Source organism: Ahaetulla prasina, chromosome 1 (genome assembly GCF_028640845.1).
Source record: "Ahaetulla prasina isolate Xishuangbanna chromosome 1, ASM2864084v1, whole genome shotgun sequence".
Classification (NCBI taxonomy): Eukaryota; Metazoa; Chordata; class Lepidosauria; order Squamata; family Colubridae; genus Ahaetulla; species Ahaetulla prasina.
Window position 1 is genome coordinate 272285331 of NC_080539.1, and position 25115 is coordinate 272310445.

The 25115-nt window shown below is 37.2% G+C and overlaps 1 protein-coding gene across 2 annotated transcripts; it reads right to left on the reverse strand.

Annotated features, from left to right (window-relative positions):
• Positions 1-1783: 1783 nt before the first annotated feature.
• TMEM41B (transmembrane protein 41B) lies at positions 1784-23778 on the reverse strand. Of its 2 annotated transcripts, XR_009152323.1 has the most exons (8): positions 23516-23778; positions 17614-17731; positions 15797-15925; positions 10948-11041; positions 9407-9511; positions 8526-8664; positions 7470-7825; positions 1784-4100 (listed from the first exon to the last, which is right to left on the reverse strand). XR_009152323.1 is itself a non-coding variant. In XM_058159575.1 (7 exons), exons 1-7 carry the CDS (start codon positions 23619-23621, stop codon positions 7656-7658), a joined length of 861 nt encoding a protein of 286 aa, XP_058015558.1. In that variant the 5' UTR covers positions 23622-23778; the 3' UTR covers positions 4107-7655. The 2 variants fall into 2 exon arrangements, 1 of the variants encoding a protein (XP_058015558.1); XM_058159575.1 differs by lacking the exon at positions 1784-4100 and having other exon boundaries at positions 4107-7825.
• Between the last annotated feature and the right edge of the window lie 1337 nt (positions 23779-25115).

Below are 25115 nucleotides of genomic sequence, written 5' to 3' on the forward strand. Positions count from 1 at the left end.
CTTTCTTAACAAAATAAATTACACAATGAGCCCTGGGACTTCTACTCATGAGACCACCAGTGCAACATATCTTGCTTTACTGGGCAACTGGGCAGCATCATTTGTGAGTCATAGTCAGGGCTTGGGTTTTGGATATCACTTTTTCTGCTATCTCTTCAAGAGAGGAATTGCCTGAGGGGGATGCCCCTCCCCCATGGAATTAGCAGGGAGATCTGACTCCTTGGGCTTTTAGTGCCACAGAGCAAAAATCAACCTAAAAGTCTTGTGTGGAGGTAAGTGAAGGGAATAGTTTCAGTCTAATTCTGAATGGTGTGTGTCTCTGTGTGTGCCTGTGTATGCAGCTACCTTTACAATTCAGGCAATACAAACAATACAAACATGCTGGACAAATTTCCCTACCATTAGACAGAAATCTCAGGTGTTCAGAACTAACTGTGGCAGCCACTCAAATACAATCCTTACATGAATACTTTAGACTGATTACAATGTAAATGAGACAAGAAAGAAAACCTTACAATGAATTTCCACCCTTCCCCATAGTCTTTCCAGTTGTCTTCTGGGAATTGAAAAGAGTCTTTTAGTCTTTACTTATACATCTCAGGGTCCTTTCTTTCATATCTTTTGGGTGGCATGCTTGTTGGTCAGTCAGGTTTGGAAAGGTCTGCTCCAATCTGGTTGCTGTGATGACTTTCAGTGGGGGCTGGATTCAAACTCAATTCCTGGCTCCAACAAATGGAAGGTCTCCTCTGGGGGCAGCATCTGAACCATGTGCTCTGCTTCCACAGTTGCAGAGTCATCTTTTCAGGGCTGAAAGACATTAGAACAGGATCTCCTCCCCACTTTTGTGGGTAATCTTCTCAGGAAAGGCATTGTAACAGGATTAAAAAAGGAGGGGGGTAGATATCTTGCAGGCAGAGTTTGAAAAGAAACAACACATCAATATTGCAGTTACTAAAAGATAATGCAGTTTCAACAAAATGCAGTTTCAACAACTGATGAGAAAGAAAAAACTGGATTCACATGCTTCAGGAACAGGTAAAATCATTTAAACACACAGTAAATGCAAGACTGAATTTTTTTTTTCTCTTGTAAGTGAACTTAAAACGTTTCCTCATAAACTTATCTTGTAAGTGAACTTAAAATGTTTCCTTATAAACTTGAGTTGTTACTTTAAGATAAAGAGGAGGAGAAAAAAGCAGAAATGAAAAGTTCTGTACCCTATTCCCGGTGGCCACACGAAAATAGGGCAAAGGCTTTCTTTCTTTTCTCTCTCTCTCTCTTTTCCCTATTTTATTGCTTCAACCTTTTGTTTTTGTTTTTCCCTAACAATTTAAAATTCTTGTCTCTAGAGATCAGATACATTTTACAGTTACAATTACTTCAAGGGCCCACAAAGACAGACATACACACATAAAAACAAGGAGGACAGAGAGGAAAACAAAACTCTGAGATTTACACACACACTGATCATTCCCGCCATAAATCTCAGTTAAATTAGGGAAGGCACAAATCTTAACAGACAGACCACGTGGTTCCATAGAAGACAGAGAAAGAGACAGACAAACAAACAAACAAACAAAACCCAAACATTCCTATTTATATATTTCCTTTCTTTTAAGTACCTTTATTTAGCCAAATTTGTTTCCTATTCTCATCTTTATTACACAATTTCCTCAATTTCTTTTCCGCATACCAGGTAAAACTGGCAGCCTCCGGGCACTCCAGGCCCCAGCAGGTTTTCCAGGGATTTCCCTCCACCCTCGAGCTACTGCTTCCCATGTTTCCCTCTCTGATGTGAGGTTTTATTTTTCACTTTGGCTTAGCCGGGTGGATCCTCCTACAGTTTTCAGAAAAAAAAGTTCTGGGAAGGACTTCGACTCCCTTCTGTCGAAGTATGAGCACCTTCCTGTTAAGGGAGCTTCCGTTTTGGATCAAAAAAGGTGATCCCAGAGGACCTACTGCCCTGCCAGTAGGTACGAGCACCTCCTCAACACTGCTTCCTGCTTCCTTTTTCGCATACCAGGCAGTACTGGCAGCCTCCGGGCATCCAGGGCCCCAAGCAGATCTCCTGCTTCCTTTTTTTTCTCCTTTTTCTTTTTTTTTACTCTCTTAATTGCTTCATTCACACTTACTTTCCTCTCGCTCGGCTTCCGTTCCTAATAAACACAAAGTTCCACGTTTGGCTTCCCCCCCTTGCTTTCTCTATCCTACCGGTCACGGCTCGGTGGAGCTAGCAGTAGGCAGAGGTGCGGCTAGAGGTTGCTCAAAGAGGTGGAATCAGACTGTTTCCTTAGGTGGAATCCCACACACACACTTCTTCCTTCCCTAACAGAAGGTCCTGTGCTCTGGCAAAACCCCCATGCTCTCCAGACTTTTGGTCTTTCTGCGGTTAGGAAATGCACAGAGGATGCAAGATCCAGCTGTGATTGGGAAAAGGGCTCTCTCATTCACACACATGCAGGCATACACATATTTCCCATGCTTTTCCATGCTTAAAATTAAAATTTAGAGGTACTCACCTTCTTTCCAAGCAGTCTTTGAGCTCAACACTCAAAACCCCTTTAAAACCTAGTTCCAAATGGCCAAGGTCCAGGAAAACTTACCCACAGACTCAATGGGTCTGCTGCTAGCAAGGGAGGCTTACCTGGGCCAGGTCCATTGGTTAGGTTAGCTTGGAGTCCCATCTGTGGGTGCCAATTGTTGGAAGAAATATCCATCTGGGTTCAGTTCCAAGTGGGGACAAAGACACTGGAAACATGGAGGCTGCTTGGAAAGATGGTTTAATGGTGGTCAGGATCACATGGCTTGAGTTCCTGAACAGAAAAGGGCCCGAGATCCTGTGTGCTTCCTGGTTTTATGATTTTTCTGAGCTTTGACCTTTCTGGGGCACAGGAAGAGTATCCTGATTGGTTGTCAGACTCCCAGGGGGTGGGGGTCTTAGCTAGCCTTGCTGGCTGTCTCTCAAGCTTGCTTGAGCCTTGCCATGTGGTGAGTTTCAGTTGTATTGTGTTGCAAATCATGGGGGGATTGAGTGAGCTTGGTTGAAGCCTTAATTGCCCATTGACAAAGGTGGGGAGAATGAGTGAGCTTAGCTGAGGCTTTTAATGGCCCATTGACAAAGGTGGGGGGGAGTCAGGAAGTTGCAGGGAGCTCCTTTGTCTTTAAAATATGTTTCTCCATTTCTCATCCAGGAAGGTATAATATTCTGCTTTTTAAAATATTTCCTAGAATATTTCATTCTTCTAGGAGGGGGGTGGGTGCTAAATTCCTACAGTCCGAAATCAAAATGGTTTCAGTTTCTCTCATTTAAAAATAAAGCACTTCCCCAAACTTTTGGATAGGAATAGTCTGTATTCAAACACTAGGTTACATATACCGTATTTGGTAAGAAGAAACTCCTGCATTCTACATGAAATTCCAAAACATATTCAATGTTCCATAACTTCCTGCCTTTTCAGTTTGAATAGAAAGGCCTATTTACCTTGAGTGTGTTTGTTTTGTTTGGAGAGGATGGCCCCAAGTGCAAAATCTCATGCATGTGAAGGCATTCCAAAATAAAGAAACATATAAAAACAATTAAAACGGCCATTCTCACTTGCAGGAATATAAAGAACTTTCAGAGATTGGGATGTTTGGCCATTTTTATTTTAGGATGCTATGGAAGAATTGATGTATTGCTGCCTCTCAACATATACAGCCCTAATTTTATACCAAGAAATAGATCAAAGGAAGATGGCATTGTAAAGCCAACAGAATAAATCAGATAAAAATAAGACATGCAGAACAAAAATATGCAGAAGAGCCTCTTCAGATGATTTCAGTGGATACAATGAATATTCCTTTTTGTGCTGCTCTGTAATAGTATATGCAGAAAATGTGCTGCTGTCATCTTTTTACATTCAACAAGAGAATGTTAGCTGCTCAAAATCTTTACAGCAGTAAAATAGCAGAGTTTTGTTTTAATCCTTGTAGCTTTTGTGTTCCAAACTAGGCACTTTTGCTGATCTTTTATAATGCCTGATAGGAAGACTAACTGAACAATAGAAATTCAATCCTCATTATCAATCTTCTCTGCCACAAAGAGGGATGGCTAAGAAAGGCTGTGAAAAAGAAAGCTTGCTGTAGTTATTGGGTCAATAGCTTAACTATTTTAATTATAGTTTATTTAAAAACAATATTTAAAATGTACAACCCTGTATTATGTATTATGAACTGCAAAGAGTTATTAAAACCCTAAACAAACCAATTCAAGTTATACAATATCCTGAACAACAAAGACAGAATATATTATTGCCTCTATATTGGCAGAATTCATCAAGAACATTACACTTTTCTCCCAGTAAATAGAACTGTAAACATTTAACTAATTAGACTAAAATAATTTGTATCAAATTCATGGCATTAATTACAGATACATTTTCAGATGTACCTGAATCAATCTCTTAAAATATCTAAGAGTAGAAAATTCTTCCTAATTGACATAATACTGCATGTACTGCTAAAAAATGTTGCAGCAGTGAATTGAATAAAAGGAAATTTTATACGTGGAAAACAATTAAGCACATTAATTATATTCTTATAAATTTACACATAATCCTGTAATAATTCAATTCAACGATTCAATACATATTATAAAAAGTGGCAGAATACTCTTCCCATACTCTTAGATTGCAAGGACTTCACTGAAAATAAGGCAGTTTTCAAGACGGCCAGGGAGTGGATATTGTAGAATCCTATATTTTGCTGACATACGTATTAATAAAAGGTCATTAAAGATTAAATAATTGCTACTTCAGATAGTCTCAAGTAACTTCAGTTCTAATAAAGCACTTTCTTATTATGTCCATTTTTAAAAAAACAAGATTATCATTACAATTTGAATTAAGTCTGAATAAATCCCATGGTCCATCCCATCAGTGAAAATTATTTCCAACTCACTTTCTGGATTATTAAATTTAAAAAAAAGACTTTGCTATCATAACTCAAAGAGTATTAATCTGGCCTTTTGCCTATCAGATTACTGGTCAATCATCCTGAAAGCCTCAGGATATTTTATTCCTAAATTGACCACATTCTCCCAGCTATTGTGCCGGAGTCAGTACAGATAGGTTTTAGTCACCCAAGTTACATAAAAAAAGTGACATGACTGTTTTTCACACTTACAACTGTTGACTCCCTATGGTTACACAATCAAAATTTGAATGCTTGGCATGTATTTATGACAGTTGCAGTGTCTGAGGGTCATGTGATCACCTTGGTGACCTTGTGACAAGCAAAGTCAATGGGGTAGCCAGATTCACTTAACCATGATACTAACTTAACTGCAATGATTCACTTAACAACTGTGGCAAGAAAGGTCGTAAAATGCAGCAAAACTCACTTAATAACTGTCTTGCTTAGCAATAGAAATTTTGGGCTCAATTGTGGTCAAATGTCAAGGACTACCAGTAAACCACCACTAATACCCTGAAATTAAAGCATATAGTATTACAGCTGCACCTTCAACAAAGTAATGGAATGCCTTTGGTTCAAAACTGAAAGACACTATACATCTTAGGTGAGCTGGGACACAAGTACAATCTCAGGTACTTGTGTTCCAGCTCACAAGGTCAGACAGAAAAAATATACATAGAGGAATGGAATAGCTACTACACAGCCCAATTAGATTATTTTTAATAATTAGATGCCATGTTGTGTTCGGTAGTTGTATGGCTTTATTGATTGATGCTGTGATAACGTCACATTGTTGTAAACTGCCTAAGTCTTAAGAAGCAGGTGGTATAGAAATCTGGGTAATAAAATATAATTTCTTGCACATTTGGTTTGCATATTGGCCTTGTTTCAGAGAGGGTCAAAAAAGTTGACAATATTCTGATTTTGCTTGAATGATCTGTAAAACTTTGTTCATTTGACTGCATATATCTGCATATACAGTGGTCCTCATTTAATGACTGCTCATTCAGGAACCATTCAAACATACAATGGCACTGAATGAGTGATAGTAATGACTGGACTTGCCAGCGCTGTGTCCCCATGGCTACTTGATCATGAATTGTGACCTTCCCTGTCAGTTTCCCAGAATGAAAATCAAAGGAGAAGTCAGTAGGAAGTCATAATCATACATGGTCCTCACTTAACAAAGGGAACTGACACTGCTGGAACTACTGTCACTAAGTGTCATGGTCACATGTATTTTTTCAATGTATGACATCACAGAATTTCCAGTTCCAATTAGTCATTAAACATGGACTACTTGTAACAAAAATAAGTGCATGGAACAATCAGCATTAGATATAGAGCACGCGTGTCAAACTCGCTGTCACGTTGCCATCACATGATGTATCATGATGTTTTTCCCCTTCGCAGAGCTGGGGTGGGCATGGCCTGCAAGTGATGCATTCAGCCCATAGACCACCAGTTTGACACCCCTGATATATAGGAATGGTTGAGAGGTATTATGAAGTAGAACAGTATATATCAGATCTCATAAATGGAGGAAAAATATTTCATGACAATTATAGTAATTCAGCCAAAAGTATCATTATTTTTGAAAGTAAAACTCCTAAAGAGTACTTAAAATTCAAAAGCCAATCTTCATTCCCTTTTTAATATGCTACTCTTCCATTAGAAAAAGTATACATTATATTAGCAAAGCTAATTTACAAAATATACAATTTCTGTAGATTAATCTTTGCCCAGTGAACAAATAACACTTCTTCCATTGCAGACTGAATTTGTTCATTCTTAGGCACTTCTCATTCATTTCAACTGCTGTGTAAAATATGACTGAAAAAATCTGGGCTTTAAGGGGAGCTTGGAAAATATCTTTGGCATTTTAGATTCAAGCAATTCATTGAATTTTTACTTAGCCAGATTGTAGTTTTAAAAATGGTGCAGCACTTGGAAATATTAATAAATCCTGCCACTCAAAAGAAAATGACTTCAAAATAAAAGGCCATTCCACTATAAAATAAATTCTGATGACTGCTTTTTGGCAGACAATAAGTGTTTCATAAAATTTTAGCCAAATAACTAAAATGCTCACAAACAAGGTAAGAATATTAAAAGTAGTATTTTTATGTGCCATGATAAATTAGCTCCATTTCAAGAAAACAAAAAATATCCTACAGTTAAATCACTCAATCTTTTACAAAAATGAGCAAAAAACAAAGACCCAGAAATTTCTGAAAAACACTGGTCAAGCCACCTAATCATGTGTTCAACGAAGACTTTATGCATAAAGAAATGATGCAGTCTTTTTACTCCATTGGGATTATAGAATTCATTGTGCAATTTGTAATTTCTTAGGATTGTTCAGTGATGAGGAAAAGATGGGAGAAACAAATTATTCACATTATATTATCAAAAAGGCATCATACAAAGCATAAATTCAGATTCAATATTATAGATTAAAATTGACAATGAGAATTGACAATGAGCTTCAGAATTCTTCAAAAGGTATGGTTCACCTTAAAATTTTCTTCCAGCTGTGGATTTTGTCTCCCCCACCATAAATATAACTGAACAAAAGATCTAAAAACTTCTGTGTCTCTTCAGATTCCTCTTTCTAAGTTACTTAACATCCATTAGAAAAGGAATCACAGAAGTAGTGCGGATCCTGAGATGAAATGGAAAACAAAGATCCAGGTTGATCCTTATTCAAATTTTTGTTTAAGTTTATTCTGGAAAACTGCTGGTAGAATGGACAGAATTGCCAGAACCATAAGAATAAAGACTGAGTTCCAGGAAACAGCTTCGCCTGCTGTAGTGAGCTGATAAAGTGTGGTTCCAGCTTTAATTGCTACAAAAGATGGTGGTGCAACACCTGGAAACAAAAGGTAAAAATATTTTGGTTAGAAATTATAAATAGCATCAACACAGAATCATACTATTAGCAAGTGATTGTTATTTTATCTAATCCAAAGCAGTCTTAGCAGAAAATGTGGACAGCTATGTTAAATTCCTGTGTATATTCTTCTTATAACAAGAGAATACAAGACGTTATGAAACCAGTATCCAAAAAAGATCACCTAACATCTACAAGTAAAATCAGATACTTTGTTTTTCAAATTTGTATGCCACATGACCCCAAATAACTCTTATAGGTGGCATACATATTACTTAACAGAATAATGAATGAAGATAAGTAATAAGTAGAATCCTTAGATGAAAAATTTGTATTAGTTGGCCAAATTAGCTAAATGAATTAAGTTAAGTGAGCTACAACTTTCACATCTGGGCACAAAACAAAGAAACATAACAGGTTTTTGTTATGTTATCTACCCACCTTATTTCAAGGATTCAAAATAAGATTTTTGTGAAAGATACAAAATTTTTACACTGATGCTGTAAGTCATTTTTTTAAAAATACGTGTGCTTGTAGCTATAAATAATTCTTATTAAAAAAGTCAAATATGAAAATTATCCAAAATATCTATAATTGGCCCAACAGATGGCACTATGCACTAATAAATCATGCATAAAAGGAAACATGTATATTTTAAAATATTAAACAGAATTCTTACCAAGAAAAGTACCAATAAAAAATACTTTTAATGGCACATTTATTACAGGAGAAGTTATATTGATGAACCAATTAGGAAGGAAAGGAGTGATTCTCAAAAATATTATGTAGTTAATGAGATGTTCTCTGTGTCTTTCAACCTGTGGGACATAAGAATATCAAATTAAAATAATCTTGCTTTGAAATTCAGCAGTTTCATATTAACCAAGTAATAAATCCCATTACTGGAGTTTAGGAGTGTTAGCCTTTGTGTAATTAAATCAGTTCCAGCCACATAAAAGGGAGATATCAATGACCTCAGCCACCTAAGAATGCCATACATACTTTGGTAGCAAAGTGCAAGCTTTCACATTTCATATAATTCCTAATTAGTCCATGAAACATCTTTTGTTTTTCCAACAAGTCTTGATCTGATAAAAGCTGTCATTCATTGAAAGACATATTCTTCCAATTGTTTTGAACATGGTTAATCTTTAAATCTAAATATTATAACTGTTCTTAAATCATTCCACTGCTTGCTTGTTGACTAGAAAATAGGACAAGATTCAGAGATGAAGTAATGAAACTCTGTTCATATGATGGGTCCTTCTTGCCTTTTCCCACCATTATTATGCCTTTCAGAAAACGAAAGCAAAGGGACCAGAGATGTTGAATGACAGAAGGCAGAACCAGTATTGGAAAACTGGATAATTAGCAGGGCTGCCGCATGCAAAAAATACATGAGTATTTCAGCTCACGTGAGACACATTAACACTCCTTAATGCTACAACTGGTTGTAGGAAGGAACTAGCTTCTATGACCAGAAGTAGGGGGAAAAAATGAGGAGATATCCTTTTATTAATTTAATGGTTCAGGACATGTGTTCTACCACAGTGATCTTACCTGTTTTGACCATTTTACTGCTTTCTCTGTTAAATATCTATATACAACTGGTCTTCCAACTAAATACGATAGCATATAACAAAAAGAAGCTCCAAGTCCAGAGCACTGCAAATAAATGGAAAAGCCGTATCTTACAGAGAGCTACTCAATTTAATGTAATTAACATGCAACAATGGTTTGTAACAAAATTAAATAAATTTCAAAATAATACAAAAATTTAATGTGTATATTTAAAATTTCTCTTTCTTTGTACTGTGTCAATTTAAGCTGTTTGAAAGGAAATGTTTAAAACGCAAGTCTGAGTTTGACTGCATGGAAAAAAGTCTCTAATACACAAACAAAAACAAAACAGATAGTAGCAGCACATTTTTGACAACAGAAAAAGCCTGAGAAAGCAAGACACTATATTTCCTGAACATTTTTAAGGTAGGCACCAGGCAAGCCAGTATAGAAAAAGAGCACCCAAAGTAACTATCACCATTATAAAGGCAAAATTCCTAACCACTACTTGTCTTAATTCTAAATGTGATGGTGTAACTTGTAAAAGTTTAGAAAAATTCAGTGAGCAACTTTCAATGAGGCAGAAATTCTCAAATAATCTGGGCTTCAATTATCTAAACTGCCCAGAAATAAATGAAGTAGTAGGCAGTTTTAAAAGTAAAAAAAATTAGTTTCTAGTCTAGTTAAAACATTGATATAGTTTTTTTTTAATTAGCTTTGCAAGAAATACATTAAAGTAACCTAATCTTTATCTTATCAAATTATCAGTAACTGGAGACGATATTATTCTTGGAAAGTCTGTTTAGCTAAGGGTGCGTTATACTATAGTAAATGTATGATGCTGAGAGATGTGAATTTCAACTCAATCCAAATAGTTTGATCTCAAATTCCTTGACAGAACTTGCTACACCACCTTGAACTATATTTCTGTTACACGTAGGCTCAATTAATGCAATGCCTTATGCTGCTGTATGTTTTCCAACAGTTTAGGAAAAGAGCATACTGTATATTTACCAATTTTATAGCAGCTACATTCTTTGTTTATTTGCTAGAGAATACAAGCCTCTTTTAAACTTTAGGAGTCAGAGACAAAGCCCTGTATTTGTTAGTATGTTCATGTCATAAATCCTAGCAGGTCTTATTATTCATGTCATATCTGTGGTAGCATTGGACAATGGGGTCAGACATTTTCACCAATAACTATATTTTTGGATCCTTCTTAAAAAAAAGTTATGAAAAATGACCTCTGAAAGTTTTTAAGAGATATAATTCTCCAGATGTTGGTTTTGTTCAATATTATTTGCAATAGTTATTTCTATATTATTACTGAGTTACCATTTTGAATTGCATTTCTGTTATTTTAAATACATTTGACTTCCGTAGAAAGTATTTAAAAAGTACAAATATATTCCCATGCCATTCATTAGGTAAGAATAGACTTGATATTTTACATCATTCACATACTCTGCTTTTTCACAATAGCTTAAGTGTTGTTGTTTTTTTAAAAAAAGAGTGCACTACCCTTGGTAATAAATACTTACCAGACAAACAAGAAATAGAGCTAATGGAAAAGGATAAAGAAATCCTGAAAGTATACTCAAAAATATAGATCCAGGAATAGCAAATGTTTGCAGGCTAGATGATGAGTTTAGTTAAGAACAAATTTCGATAAATTATTGAACAAACAAATCCTTCTGTTAAGTCTTATAGTATAATTTTATAGGTTACTGAAGGGTAGACATGTTTTCAACTATAAAAGATTAAAATGCAAGACAAAGTTTAAAAAAAAAGTATCACCTGAATAAGCAGTAATAAATTGTATGACAGAATATTAACAAATAGACTGAATCACAATCTAAAATCCAAGGTTAGGATTAGGGCTATTTTAAGATGTTAAAAATACTGAGAATTCTTACCACTGACATAAAAAAATTAGGCCTGAATTATAATCATCATTTATCAGTAAATGTCCTCATCAATGAATCTCAACACTATCTCTTCACAGGCCATTTTATTTCTGTGAAAAATTGAAGCAATTTTTTAAAACTGCCTTATTGGTAATATAAATTGCTGGTAGATGGCAGTAATATCCTTGAATTTAATTGCTAAACATTGTTCATATGAGAATTTGAATATAACATTAACTTTTAATAGATAATTGATTCAAAAGTTTATTTCAGTCCAAGTTCCTTAACAGCAAGGCAATAGCAAATTCCATCCCCAGAGGAAGAACTTACCAATAAAAATAAAGAATGCTTATCTTTAGCAGAATGTTAAAGAATTTCAAAAGTGACTTCACAGCATCAAAATATTTCTTTATATAAATGTAAGATTGCAAAGACTTTGGTTCTGCTGACTTTTGTGAAATTTTTACAACTCAAAAGACAAGAATAATAAGGAATAACGTTTATTAACTTTCTTTTTTTAAAGCTCCAAACATTTCAAAATGATTTCATTTATTGATTCCTTTGTGGCTTTTACCCAGATATTTATAAAGTTAATTACCGTATATACTCGAATATAAGCCGATCCGAGTATAAGCCGAGGTCCCCAATTTTACCCCAAAAACTGGGGTAAACTGGGGACTCGAGTATAAGCCGAGGGTGGGAAATGAGGCACCTACCGGTTGAAACCCTCCTCCTCAGCTGAGAAGGCTGGCGGCTCCCCGCCCGCCCTCTCACTGCACCGCAGGGCTTCCGTCCGGTAAAATGTGAAAAAGAAAAGAAAAACTCGAGTATAAGCCGATATACTCGGTATAAGCCGAGGGCTTAAAAAAAAAACTCGAGTATAAGCCGTATAGACCCGAGTATAAGCCGAGGGGACGTTTTTCAGCACAAAAAACGTGCTGAAAAACTCGGCTTATACTCGAGTATATACGGTAATGTCTTCATAAAGGAAAAACACTTTAAATCTACCATATTAAATAAAGAAGATCGAGGTCTGATTGGGACCAGGATTCAAGTCTCTGCTCTTACTTCTGACAGTAAGTACTACTGCTCAGTATCACGTTTTACAGATACTAAAAACGAAATGGATATATCTTTGCCAGCATTTTATACTAGCATCATTTGGGATCACTTAATAACTGTGATTCAGAGCAAATAAAATTAAATATATCTTTAGAATAGAATAGAATAGAATAGAATAGAATTTTATTGGCCAAGTGTGATTGGACACACAAGGAATTTGTCTTGGTGCATATGCTCTCAGTGTACATAAAAGAAAAGATACGTTCATCAAGGTACAACATTTACAACACAATTGATGATCAATATATCAATATAAATCATAAGGATTGCCAGCAACAAGTTATAGTCATACAGTCATAAGTGGAAAGAGATTGGTGATGGGAACTATGAAACGATTAATAGTAGTGCAGATTCAGTAAATAGTCTGACAGTGTTGAGGGAATTATTTGTTTAGCAGAGTGATGGCCTTCGGGAAAAACTGTTCTTGTGTCTAGTTGTTCTGGTGTGCAGTGCTCTATAGCGTCGTTTTGAGGGTAGGAGTTGAAACAGTTTATGTCCAGGATGCGAGGGATCTGCAAATATTTTCACGGCTCTCTTCTTGATTCGTGCAGTATACAGGTCCTCAATGGAAGGCAAGTTGGTAGCAATTATTTTTTCTGCAGTTCTAATTATCCTCTGAAGTCTGTGTTTTTCTTGTTGGGTTGCAGAACCGAACCAGACAGTTATAGAGGTGCAAATGACAGACTCAATAATTCCTCTGTAGAATTGGATCAGCAGCTCCTTGGGCAGTTTGAGCTTACTGAGTTGGCGCAGAAAGAACATTCTTTGTTGTCCTTTTTAATGATGTTTTGATGTTAGCTGTCCATTTGAGATCTTGCGATATGATAGAACCCAGAAATTTGAAGGTTTCTACTGTTGATACTGTGTTGTCAAGTATTGTGAGAGGTGGAAGTATGGAAGGGTTTTTCCTAAAGTCTACCACCATTTCTACGGTTTTGAGTGTGTTCAGTTCCAGATTGTTTTGGTTGCACCACAAGGCTAGTCGTTCGACCTCTCGTCTATATGCGGATTCGTCATTGTCTCGAATGAGACCAATCACTGTTGTGTCATCTGCGAACTTCAGTAGCTTAACAAATGGATCATTGGAGATGCAGTCATTGGTATACAGAGAGAAGAGAAGTGGGGAGAGCACACAGCCTTGGGGGCCCCTGTGCTAATTGTACAGGTATTTGATGTGATCTTGCTTAGCTTCACCTGCTGCTTCCTGTTTGTTAGGAAGCTTGTGATCCACTTACAAGTCTGTTCCGGTACCTGTAGCTGGTTTAGCTTAGTTAGAAGAATGTCTGGAATGATGGTATTGAATGCTGAACTAAAGTCTACAAAAGGACCCTTGCATAGGTCTTTGGAGACTCAAGATGTTGTAGGATGTAGTGCAGAGCCATATTAACAGCATCATCTGTTGATCTATTTGCTCGGTATGCAAATTGCAAGGGGTCTAAAAGCGGATTCGTGATGGTTTTCAGGTAGGAAAGCACTAGCCTTTCAAAGGTTTTCATGACTACAGATGTTAGAGCAACTGGTCTGTAGTCATTCAGTTCCTTGATGGTGGGCTTCTTCGGCACTGGGATGATGGTAGAGCGTTTGAAGCAAGAAGGAACATAGCACATCTCTAGTGATTTATTGAAAATATGGGTGAAGATGGGGCCAATTGGTCAGCACAGACTTTTAAGCAAGAAGGAGTTATCTTGTCTGGGCCTGGAGCTTTTCCTGGCTTTTGTCTGTGAAATAGGTCCTGCACTTCCTTTTCTGTGATCACTAGGGGTTGTGAACCCAATGAAATGGGGTCAGTTGTAGGAGGCTTGGCTGTTGTTGGTGTGTCTGAGATGGGGTTGTGGAGATAGGTGGCTGTAGTTTCCTTTCAAACCTGCAGTAAAACTCATTCAGGTCATCTGCCAGTTGTTGATTACCTTCAGCCTGGGAAGGAGGTTTGCCATAGCCGGTGATATTTTTAAGAGTTTTCCACATGTTTGCTGGTTCATTTGCTGAAAATTGATTCTTTAGCTTTTCAGAGTAGCTTCTTTTTGCTGCTCTTATCTCCCTTGTTAGTGCATTTCTGGCCTGATTGTACAGCATTTTATCACCTTTTCTGTAGGCTTCCTCTTTGGAATGTCGTAGCTGCTTAAGTTTAGGTGTAAACCAAGGTTTGTTATTACTGTGTATTCGCAAGTTCCTTGTAGGTACACATAGGTCTTCACAGAAGCTGACATATGATGTTACAGTATCTGTGAGTTCATCCAGGTCTGCAGAGGTATCTTTAAAATACCTTACACAATACTTTACACAATACCCATAGGATTTTTAGGCATAAATTGTGCTAGACACCCTTCAAAAGCAGATTAAACAAATTAATGCAGGTTAAGTGATTATTAATATGGTTTTGGTCAAATGTACAGTAACTATGTTTCCAAATACCAGTTGGTCTAAACATACCTCACCCATGTTCTGTTTTCAATTTATAGCTTGAAAAACACAATTAGATATTTTGGATTTAACAACCATGTGGTTCACTTAATGACCACATGATTTGCTTTACGACCACACTTGCTTTATGACCATTGTAGAAAAAGGTCATAAAATTTAACCTAGTTCAGGCGGTGCCTAAATTTATGACTGTAATTCTGGGTTCTATTGAGGTCATGAGCTGAGGACAACCAATAAAGGACAAATGGATAACATTAGTATCTATAAGGCTTAAGGCATTTCTTTCATCCATTAAAGTCAATGTGGAATTTTTGATATTCATTGAACTGGCAGATATTTCATTAAGTAACATCATCAATTAACCGAATGGTGCGGTGTGCTGCCTTGGTGGTTCCTTGCCAGTTTTGATGGAGGTATGGTTTGTTTCTTAGTGGTTCTTTGACTAGAATACTGTTTTTTGATTGATGTTGATCCCTGCTTATCTGAATGTTGACTGCTGAAGGGGATCTGTCTTTTTGTTTCTTTCCTAGTTTTTTTACAGTCATTTTTTTTGTATAGTATAGCAATGGCACTTAGACTTATATACTGCTTCACAGTGCTTTACAGTCCTCTCGAAGCAGTTTACAGAGTCAGCATATTACCCCCACAATCTGGGTCCTCATTTTACTGACCTTGGAAGGATGGAAGGCTGAGACATTCTTAAGCTGGTGAGAACTGAACTGCCAAACTGCTAGAAGTTGGTAGTCAGCAAAATTAGCCTGCAATATTCCATTCTAACCACTGCGCCACCACAATATGTTAACATGGTTTAGCTCTATGCATCTATTTTAGTCTTTTATCTTACAGGTGAAACCATAGCATTAAAAGCATTATTAATGTATCATAATTAATTCACATTACATTCTACAGCAATTTGTATATTTTTTTTAAAGAAGGATACAAGACATAGGTAGCAAAATAGGCCACTAATACTTGAACATAGAAAGTATCCTTGTACTTAGAGAGTACTTTTCCTAAAGCTTTAGCATCATCCATGTCTCTAGGAACTTTCATACATTCTCTCTCCTCTCTGTAGGGGAAAAATAAACAATTTTATTAATAGCTATAGTGAACTCTTGCCTCCAGACTGCAAAAAGTTACTACATATACACTACCTTGATATCATAATTTCCAGATGGCATGGGCAAGGGTATTCTACAAGGCAGGGGCAGCAACAGAAGCTTTCTAGGACCCACTTGATAGTAACATTTCAGGAAAGATATCTGGAGTGTGCCTGTCCTATTAGACCTGATGGGATTGGCAAATACTCTCAGAGAGAACCTGATCCCATACCATATAGGGCTTTAAAAGTAATAATCAGCACCTTGAATTGAACCCAGAAAGAAACTGTGGGCCAGGGAAGCTCACTCAACAGGAGTGTAATGTGGGCAAACCTAGGGGCATCCAACATGCTATTGTATTCTGCTGATCTTCAAAGGCAGACACTTGTACAAACATTGCAGTTGTCCATATGGAAAGTGACTAAGATATGAATCACTGTGAGCAGGATCTTCCCAATCCAGAAAGGATGTAATTGGCGCACAAGGCGAATCTGTGCAAAGGCCATCCTGCTGGCCATGACTGCTATCTACTTGAGTAGAGGCCATGAGACCAGGACCACCCTCAAATTATATACCAGTTTAGTCTAGGGAAGAGCAACCGTGCCCAGAGTCAAAGCTGACATATCAACAGACCCTGGAGACCCAAACCCCAAAGCCACTCAGTCTTGCCAGGATTGAGTCAAAACTGTTCCTCTCTATCCAGTCCCTCAAACATCCAGGCACTCAGTCAGCAGTGCAACAGTATAACCTTCACAGCCCAGAAGAGAAGTGTAACCATGTAAATCAGCATAATGATAACACTGCATCATGTGCTATCAAATGACCTTGCCCAATAGTTTCATATTAAAGAGAAGACGCAAGAGACTCAAGCTCTCAGACACCCCACGTTACAGGGGTCTAGGGCTCAATCTCTCCCTCCCTACCAACACCCACTGGAACTGGCTATGGAGAGAGGAGAAGCACAACTGCATACAGTGCCTTCTACTTCCAACACCCACAGCTACTGCAGAAGAATATCATAATTGATGGACTTGAAAGCCACTGAGAGATCTAGGAGAGCCAGAATGGTTACACCACCCCTGTTCCAGGGACCTTCAAAAGTCATCTGCAAGACAACCAATTCCATCACAGCACTGTATCATAGCTTGGATCCCAAATGAAAAGGGTTCAGATAATTCACTTTACCGAGGAACCTCTGAAGCTGAGTGCCAATCATCCTTTCAGCAACTTTCTCCAAAAAGGGAAGGTTGGAGGCTGGATGAAAGTTGTGTGTTCAACTCAAGGATGGCTTCTTAAGATTATCTTTATGCTATTGGAACTTTCATCCAGTTTACTTTCAAACTGGGCAAGCTTTTAAATCTGAATTAGCAAGGGTGCAGGTAATCGATATCAACCTATCTCAAATAATTTTTATAGTTAACCTGGATATTTTACCATTTCAAAAAAACATTATCTGTAAATAACTATACTACAATAATTTTCTAACAAAGAGAAAAATAAATGTAATTTGTTGGGATTTTTGGAAACTGAAATTACATTATGCTTTTCTAGGGGATACTTAGAACCTTTTAATACCTCACAAGATTCCATATAACTTCTCTAAGTGTATATAATTACAGATGTTAAAAATGGAATGAATTTGTCATAGTATACTTACTCACTAAGTTGGGGAAAGTTTTTATATACCATCAACATAACAGAAGCAGCTGTTAAGAAGATGGATACTAAGATGAGAAGTGACATTCGTGCAGATCCACCTTCTTTATGTGCTTTTCCTGAAATGCAATGAAAGTGTAATTAATTTAAATTTTTTATTTATTTTATTTATTTGTATCCTATCTTTATTATTTTTTGCAAATAATTTAAGGTGGTGAAGATGTCCAACAAAAATTCTTCCTCCTCGTTTCCTTACAACTCTGTGAGGTGGGTTAGGCTAAGGGAGTGTCAGCCTAAACCACCTCACCCAAAGTCACCCAGCTGGCTTTCATGGCTAAGGTTGCACTTGAACTCATGGACTTTTGCTTTCTAGCCTGATGCCTTAACCACTAGAGTAGACCATAAACTTACATCAGAAATTGCAGAGAAAAGGGACACAGATTTCGCTAAGATTATAATCCAAGTTACATTTGGAAATCTATATGAAATCAAACCGAGATGCCAAAATGCAACATCAAGTTTCATTAAATGTAATTTAATGAATGTAAGAATATGTATGTAATGTAAAGAGACAAAAGGGAGCTGAAATCCAAGCTGAATTTTTGGCCCCGAAGTGAAGAGGCAATGCAGTAAGGTAAGGAGTCCAGGGTGCTTCACAGGGTCGGTGGAGGCCCTTGAAGACTTGGTGCAGGCTGCTTAGGAGGGTCTTGCTGCTCAAGGCCTGAAAATCCTGTTTGATTTTGGCAGGGAAGATTTTTAGACTCTGAGCGGAGAGGCAGTGGAATAAGGTAAGGAGCACAGGATGCCAGGCGGAGTGGGTGGGTGGGTGAGTGGGAGGTTTCTACAAGGCTACATGAAAGTGTCTCTTCACTCAGGGGCTGAAAATCCTGCTTACATTTCGGCAGGGAGAATTTTCAACTCCTAAGCGTGTGCCAGGCGTCCCAGTGTCTGCTCCTTACCTGGAACTTAACACTTAAGAGCCCACGAGATCACTTAAAAACTGCAACCAGGAGTGCCAGGATTGCAGTAGTTGAGCAAAGCAATCATGTGACATCTCATTTAACAAGATTCTAGTTCCAACTGTTGTCGTAAATCAACAATTACGTGTATTATAGACACTGGACTATAATACAAAATCCTTAATTTTAATGCTGAAAAGACAAAAGATTTTGGAATCTGGGGAACATAAAATAAAACTTAAAATTCATTCTTAATGATATCAGAGCATTCTTTATGGACTCAAATAATTGGTGCTCTTATTATCAGGCTCCAAAAAAATGATCAATCATTAGTCAAAATAATGTATTAGATATGTTATAGAGCTCTCCCTTACAGAGGCACTTACCAGATTAAAATTTTAATAAATGAATTCAGCTACCAGGAAGTGTCAGTTCCCTGAAATACCATACTATGTGTTTCTGCGCATATTATAATAAAACCACATAACTATTTTCATATTATTTATTGCCCTATTTCCACTTCTGCCCAAGGAAAATTTCTGAAGTACCTCTTAAAGGAAAAATTTATCTTGTCCTGGTTCAAATAAAATTGAATATTTGATTAATTTAAACAAGGGAAGTTAATTAAGGAGGCTGACAAGTTTTGCTTGTGAGGCTGGTAGAAGATGCTTTTCTTACAAGTTCTTTTATTTATTTTTATAATCACTATCCTATAATGTTCTAGATATTTTACTTATTTCTATATATTTTAATGTGTTTTAAAAGGCCAGTTTGGTGTAGTGGTTAAACATTAAATTGGAAATTAAAAGATTGAATTCTAGTTTTGTCTTAATCATCAAGCCAATTGGTGACCTTACCTTGGACTCTCATCCCCTCTCAGCCGAGGGAGAAGGCAATCTTGCCTTTACTTCCCCAAAAATCTTGCCAAGCAAATTGCAGAAACTAAATCTAGGCAGTCAGCAGGAGTCAGTCAACTGTCTCAAAGGCATATATGCACATGCACATGTGCACACACACACACATGCGCGCGCATACACACACAATTTAATTAAGGTTGGATATCATTTTACTTAACTTCTGCATTTTTTGTTAATTCCTATATTGTTGACTCAAAATTGAAACAAAAATAGATTGAACTGAATGGAATTACAAAAGTTAAGTGTCTGGTTTTACAGAAGCATGTGTCTTAACATGCTATGCGAAGCCTGCCAGTACAGGTGGGTAATTCATATTTTATTGTTTAACTTAATATGTAAACCTGGCCAGTTGTGTTTAGTAATGCCTTAAAAATCTTCATAATTAAGAAAACCAAGGATTTAGCATCTTATGTTAGTCAAACTTTCTCTATAAAGGTTATATTTAACATATATGATAGCAACCACATAAAATAAACACTTCACTTATTATGCTATTCAATAACATCAATATTAAAACATAAAACTTGAGTTTAAACTATGCAAATGTTAAAAAGTTAAGAAAAGTTAGTTTTTTACATTTTTTTTACATTTTTACATTTCTTCATTGCCCAAATATGATAACAAATGTACTTTATAGCACAAATTTTAAAATTCCAAGTACCGCTGAATGTAATATACTATTCCAGATGTTGGTGTGTTAATGATTTATAAAGTTTAACTCCAATTACCCTTACATAATGAACATAGGTTGCTTAACAGTCTGCCTCAGCCTCCTCTTGTTACTTTCGGCTGCCTGGATGAAACAAGTTGTTTCCTTGACAACTTGCTGGAGTTCCTTCTAGTGAAGACTTTCTTTGAATCCTCTACTTTTTCCTTAAAGCTTAATATGACTTCACAGGTCTGATCAGCCACCATCTTTGGTTACTTTAGAAGGTTCTCTGTCCTTCTTTCAGATCTTTCAACTATCAGCCATAATTTCCATCCAACTAACGAAGCCTATCCAAAATGATTTAGCCATTCAGTTTTCACATTTTTGAGTTTTAATACACAGTAACAAAACCTAATTTTTGGCCTATAAGTATCATTTCCTGAGATGAGTTGCAGATTATAACCATTATAAAACATTCAAAAATATTTCTTCACACATACATACACAGCTACTCAACACTATTCCATGTTATGGTAAAAAATTGTATGCAATGCAGAAAAAAGAAATTAATAATAAGCAAAATAAATTAAAGTTAGGAGATAAGAAAAAAGAAATGTAACCAAATCTGTGTAGTACTAAAGACTGCAAGCCACTTCATTTAACAACTGGAGTGGTATATAAGTCTGTAAAATAAATTGTTTACACTAACATTATTATGGTTGCACAATTAGTCAGATATTTAGACTGGATCTAGTACTTTTGTCCAATTATTGAATCCTTTTCAAGGACCTAGGATAGGAAGTTGTTTAATAATATTTATGATATCATCACAAGACACAAGCTGTTCCAAGTAAAGCTGCCTTTTGCAAATATATTATTATTAAATTTATGTTCTGCCCAACTCCCAGCAATTCTAGGCAGTTAACAAATGATGAAAACCTGACAATAAAAACAAAAAGAATCAGAAAAGTGTACAGATGACAGAATAACAATCTGTGTGGTGCAAAAGAAAACAACCTGCTAAAAAGAAGCTTGAATCATCCCTACAAGAGGCCTGATAAAAATCAATCACTACACAGTATCTCTTCATATTTATACAGGTCACTTATGACCACAATGAAGATTATTACATTCGTACGTTGTGACAGTTGTAAAGCAGATCATTGTGTAACTGACCTGTTTTTACTACTTTTTTGCGGTTATTAAGGGAGTCACTATGGTGATTAAATAAATCCATGATCACAAAGGAAGTCTGTTGTTCTCTATGGGACTTTTTTTTGCAAAAAACCAAAATAAACACAAGTTATAAATCATGGCCATGTGACTGACTAAAGGATGCTACAAGCCGTCATAAATGCAGACCAGTTGCTGACTGCCTGAAATGTGGTCACATGAATATGGGGGGAATGTCTGAGGGAACCAGGTCAAAAGTACCTTGGGGGGCTCCCTTTGAACAATCGCTAAGCTACTGGTCAAGGACTATGTGTATTTGTAAACCATCACTGCTTCTACCCTATCAATATATCTTTCTTTTTCAGGATCTCTATTCTCAATCGAGCTATGACTTTTTAAAACTTTTCTGTCTTTTTGATCTATTTATTTTTCTTAGTTTTTTTGTAATTTGGTCCTGAATCATTCTCCCCACATGACCAATTTCAATGTACTTGTTCCTTTACTAATCACTCATTTTTGTATTCAGTCCACAATAACTTGTCATCCATTGATTCTTGGCATACAGTAGTACTTAAAAGTTTGTGAACGCTTTTGGATTTTCAATATTTCTACATAAATATGATCTGATCTCCATCCATATCCTAAAATTAAACAGAGACAACCTAATCAAACAAATTAGTTAAAGTAGTTATTCATTTATTTATTGAGAAAAAATTAATCTGGGCCTCTGGTGGCTCAGACTGCTAAGACAGTCTGTTATTAACACAGCTGCTTGCAATTACTGCAGGTTCAAGTCCCATCAGGCCCAAGGTTGACTCAGCCTTCCATCCTTTATAAGGTAGGTAAAATGAGGACCCAGATTGTTGGGGGGGGCAATAAGTTGACTTTGTATATAATATACAAATGGATGAAGACTATTGCTTGACATAGTGTAAGCCGCCCTGAATCTTCGGAGAAGGGCGGGATATAAATGCAAATAAAAATTTTTAAAAAATCACATTTTAGGTCATATTTATGTAGTAATATTGAAAATTCAAAAGCATTCACAAACTGTTAAGCACCACTGTGTATTTTTTTTGTTTTGTCATGCACGCTTCTTAAATAATCCTTTCTCATTGCGTTCAACTTGCTGTTGTATATTTCTGACATCTATGGGCAGAAACATGCTCTTATATAAAGCCTAGATTAGATGAAGTTACTAATTTTAATTACTAGTATTTAATTAAGCCATTTGCAGCACTCCTAAGGGCATAACTTATCAGCATGAGCACATTTTGCCAGTATGCCACAAGCACAGGAAAAGCACAAGTTTTACTCCAAGCATACTCATAATATTGAAAATCAGGGTATCTCATCTACAGCCTACTTTGCAAGCTAATTAGACACAGGGACAGTTTCTCCCTCTATTGAACACTTAATTCTTGCAATTCTAACATGTACATACAGTATATATTAACTCATACAGTGTGGCTATTATTATTTATCCTTTTTATTAGCTTCTTTACTTCCCCCTTTTATTGGCATTATTATTCACCTAACACCTTACATTTGCATAACTCAGCATGCTAAAGTATTATTGGCTAGGGCAGTTTATAACTAGGCATGTGGCAATTAAGTTAATTTCAGTGGAGCAAAAGTAGCATGATGATGTGCAATAAACCACAGATTAATAAATGCCACAAATAAAGCCATGATCATATTTACGAAGCTTGTGTAGGTTGTCCATTCCATTAGATTTAGTCAACTGCTACTGCAATTGCTGGAGTTAATTGCTCAACATCACCGATGGACATTTATGAAGAGGGAGCCTGGATTAAACCTGCCTCACGCCACATCATGATTCCAAGCCTGTACAGTACAATCTCACAAGGATAGTTACGGTTCCGGATAGGGCGCAGAGCCAGAACACGTTTCCAATTGCCGAGGTCAACTTAAAAACGTGTGAAATGCAGGCACCCAGTATGACCTTGTCACCATGATGCAGCACCCCCCCCCCCACGCCAAATAAAAGAAGCCAGGGCAAACGTAAACTCTTGTGAATTGGTGCCTGGGAAGAAGAACCTGTTGTCCTGCAATTCACCTTCCTTTCCCCCTCGTCGTACAATGCAAATCTATCGCAACACGATAACACAGCCCAGCAGGTCCAACAAAGCCTGCTTCGTTCCAGAAATACCCCGCATTCCTCCCTTGTCCTCCGCTTCTGACCTGCAATCAACTGCTGATGCTGTTCCAAGGCAGCCTCTGCCTCCTGTAGCCTCTCCGCCTCCATCGTCCGCCCCAAGGCTGCCTGCGCTGAGCCCCGTTGAGCCATACTCCCCTCGGCAACGGAACCAACCAACCACTGTCGCCGGCCGGCAACAAACAGGCCCGGATCTACCTTCCCCCGCGCCAAGAACCGCGAGAGGAGGCGGGGTCGGGGACGGCTCCTTCCTCCACGCCACCACCTCGCCTGATGTATTTGGCGCAGGCGCAGAGTCGCCTTCGCCGCGGAGCGACTTCTGCTTGCCTGGCGACTGCGTCGTTGCTCGCGTTGGGTTCCAGGGAGGCGCGGGGTGTTTCGCAAACTTGACCTTCTTCTGCGAAAGGCGTAGCCGAAGGAGCTGCGAGTTGATCGAAGTACTTGCGATAACGCCAGGGGGTACAGACGTGCATGAAATGGCGCTCTGAACCTAGGAGTGTTAAATTATTCACATATTCCCAACTTTTTAAATAAACGAAAAGAATAGCTGTGGTCTCTGCGATGTCGTGGTGATCAACCACAATTGACAGTTATTTGTTTAAAAGCATAGTGATATTGGCTGAATTATTTTTCTTTCTCAGTCACCTAATATGGCTATAGAACAGCCTTTCCTTCATATATAAAACACCGAGAGCAAACACGGCTACAGGTAGTCCTTGACTTACACAACTGAGCCCAAAACTTGTTAAGTGAGACATTTGTTGAGTTTTGTTCCATTTTACCACCTTTCTTGCCACAGTTGTTAAGTGAATCGCTGCAGTTGATAAGTTAGTACTATGGCTGTTAAGTGAATCTGCCTTCCCCATTGATTTTGCTTGTCAGAAGTTGGCAAAAGGTGAGATCACATGACCTTGGGACACAGCAACGGTCATAAGTATGAGTCAGTTGCCAAGCATCTGAATTTTGATCACATGATCATGGGGATGCTACAAAGGTTGTAAGTGTGAAAAACAGTCCTAAATCAGTTTTTTCAGTTCTGTTGTAACTGACTGGTCACTAAATGAACTGTTATAAATTGAGGACTACCTGTATTTGGTATAGCTATAGGCATCTGGAGCTACTATGACTATTTTCTTGTTGAGGAGAAATTAGAAAATTAAGATTAAAACACCCAGGCAATAATAATTATGTAGCATGACTTCATTTCAGATCCAGTTTATTTATTTATTTAATATGGCTACTTCTCGTGACTCTGGACAGCTTAGGCGACTACATTCACCTAATGCAAAACAAAACCACACAGCAGTTAGGAATCATGAAAAATCCCATTAACATAACTAGGAAACAGGCTCTTGGGGGTGAGTGGGTGTTGAGACTTGAGCAGAAAACCAACTTTGATGTAGAGTTGAAGTAAGCTCCATTTAGAACTGTCTCAAGAAAACCAGAACAGGATATACAGTATATCCTGTATATGACTTGGTGACTGATGCAATATTTGTGGGTGTTATGCAACCTAATAAAAGGCCACCGACTTTCAATACTGAAAAAGCAACATCAACAGTCAACTTCTGTATGCTGCAAATTACTCTTCTCCAACTTGGTGCCTCTAGCTTGCAGACTAGACTA

Bases quoted from the DNA above. Each gene is read 5' to 3' on its own strand.
- TMEM41B (XM_058159575.1), bottom strand. From the start codon at position 23,621: ATGGCTCAACGGGGCTCAGCGCAGGCAGCCTTGGGGCGGACGATGGAG. The intron at 11,042-15,796 runs GTATCCTTCTTT...CTCATCATCTAG, and splicing joins TATTTTGCTACCTATGTCTT to CCTGCAAACATTTGCTATTC. The intron at 7,826-8,525 runs GTAAGAATTCTG...TTTTGTTTCCAG, and splicing joins TTTTATTGGTACTTTTCTTG to GTGTTGCACCACCATCTTTT.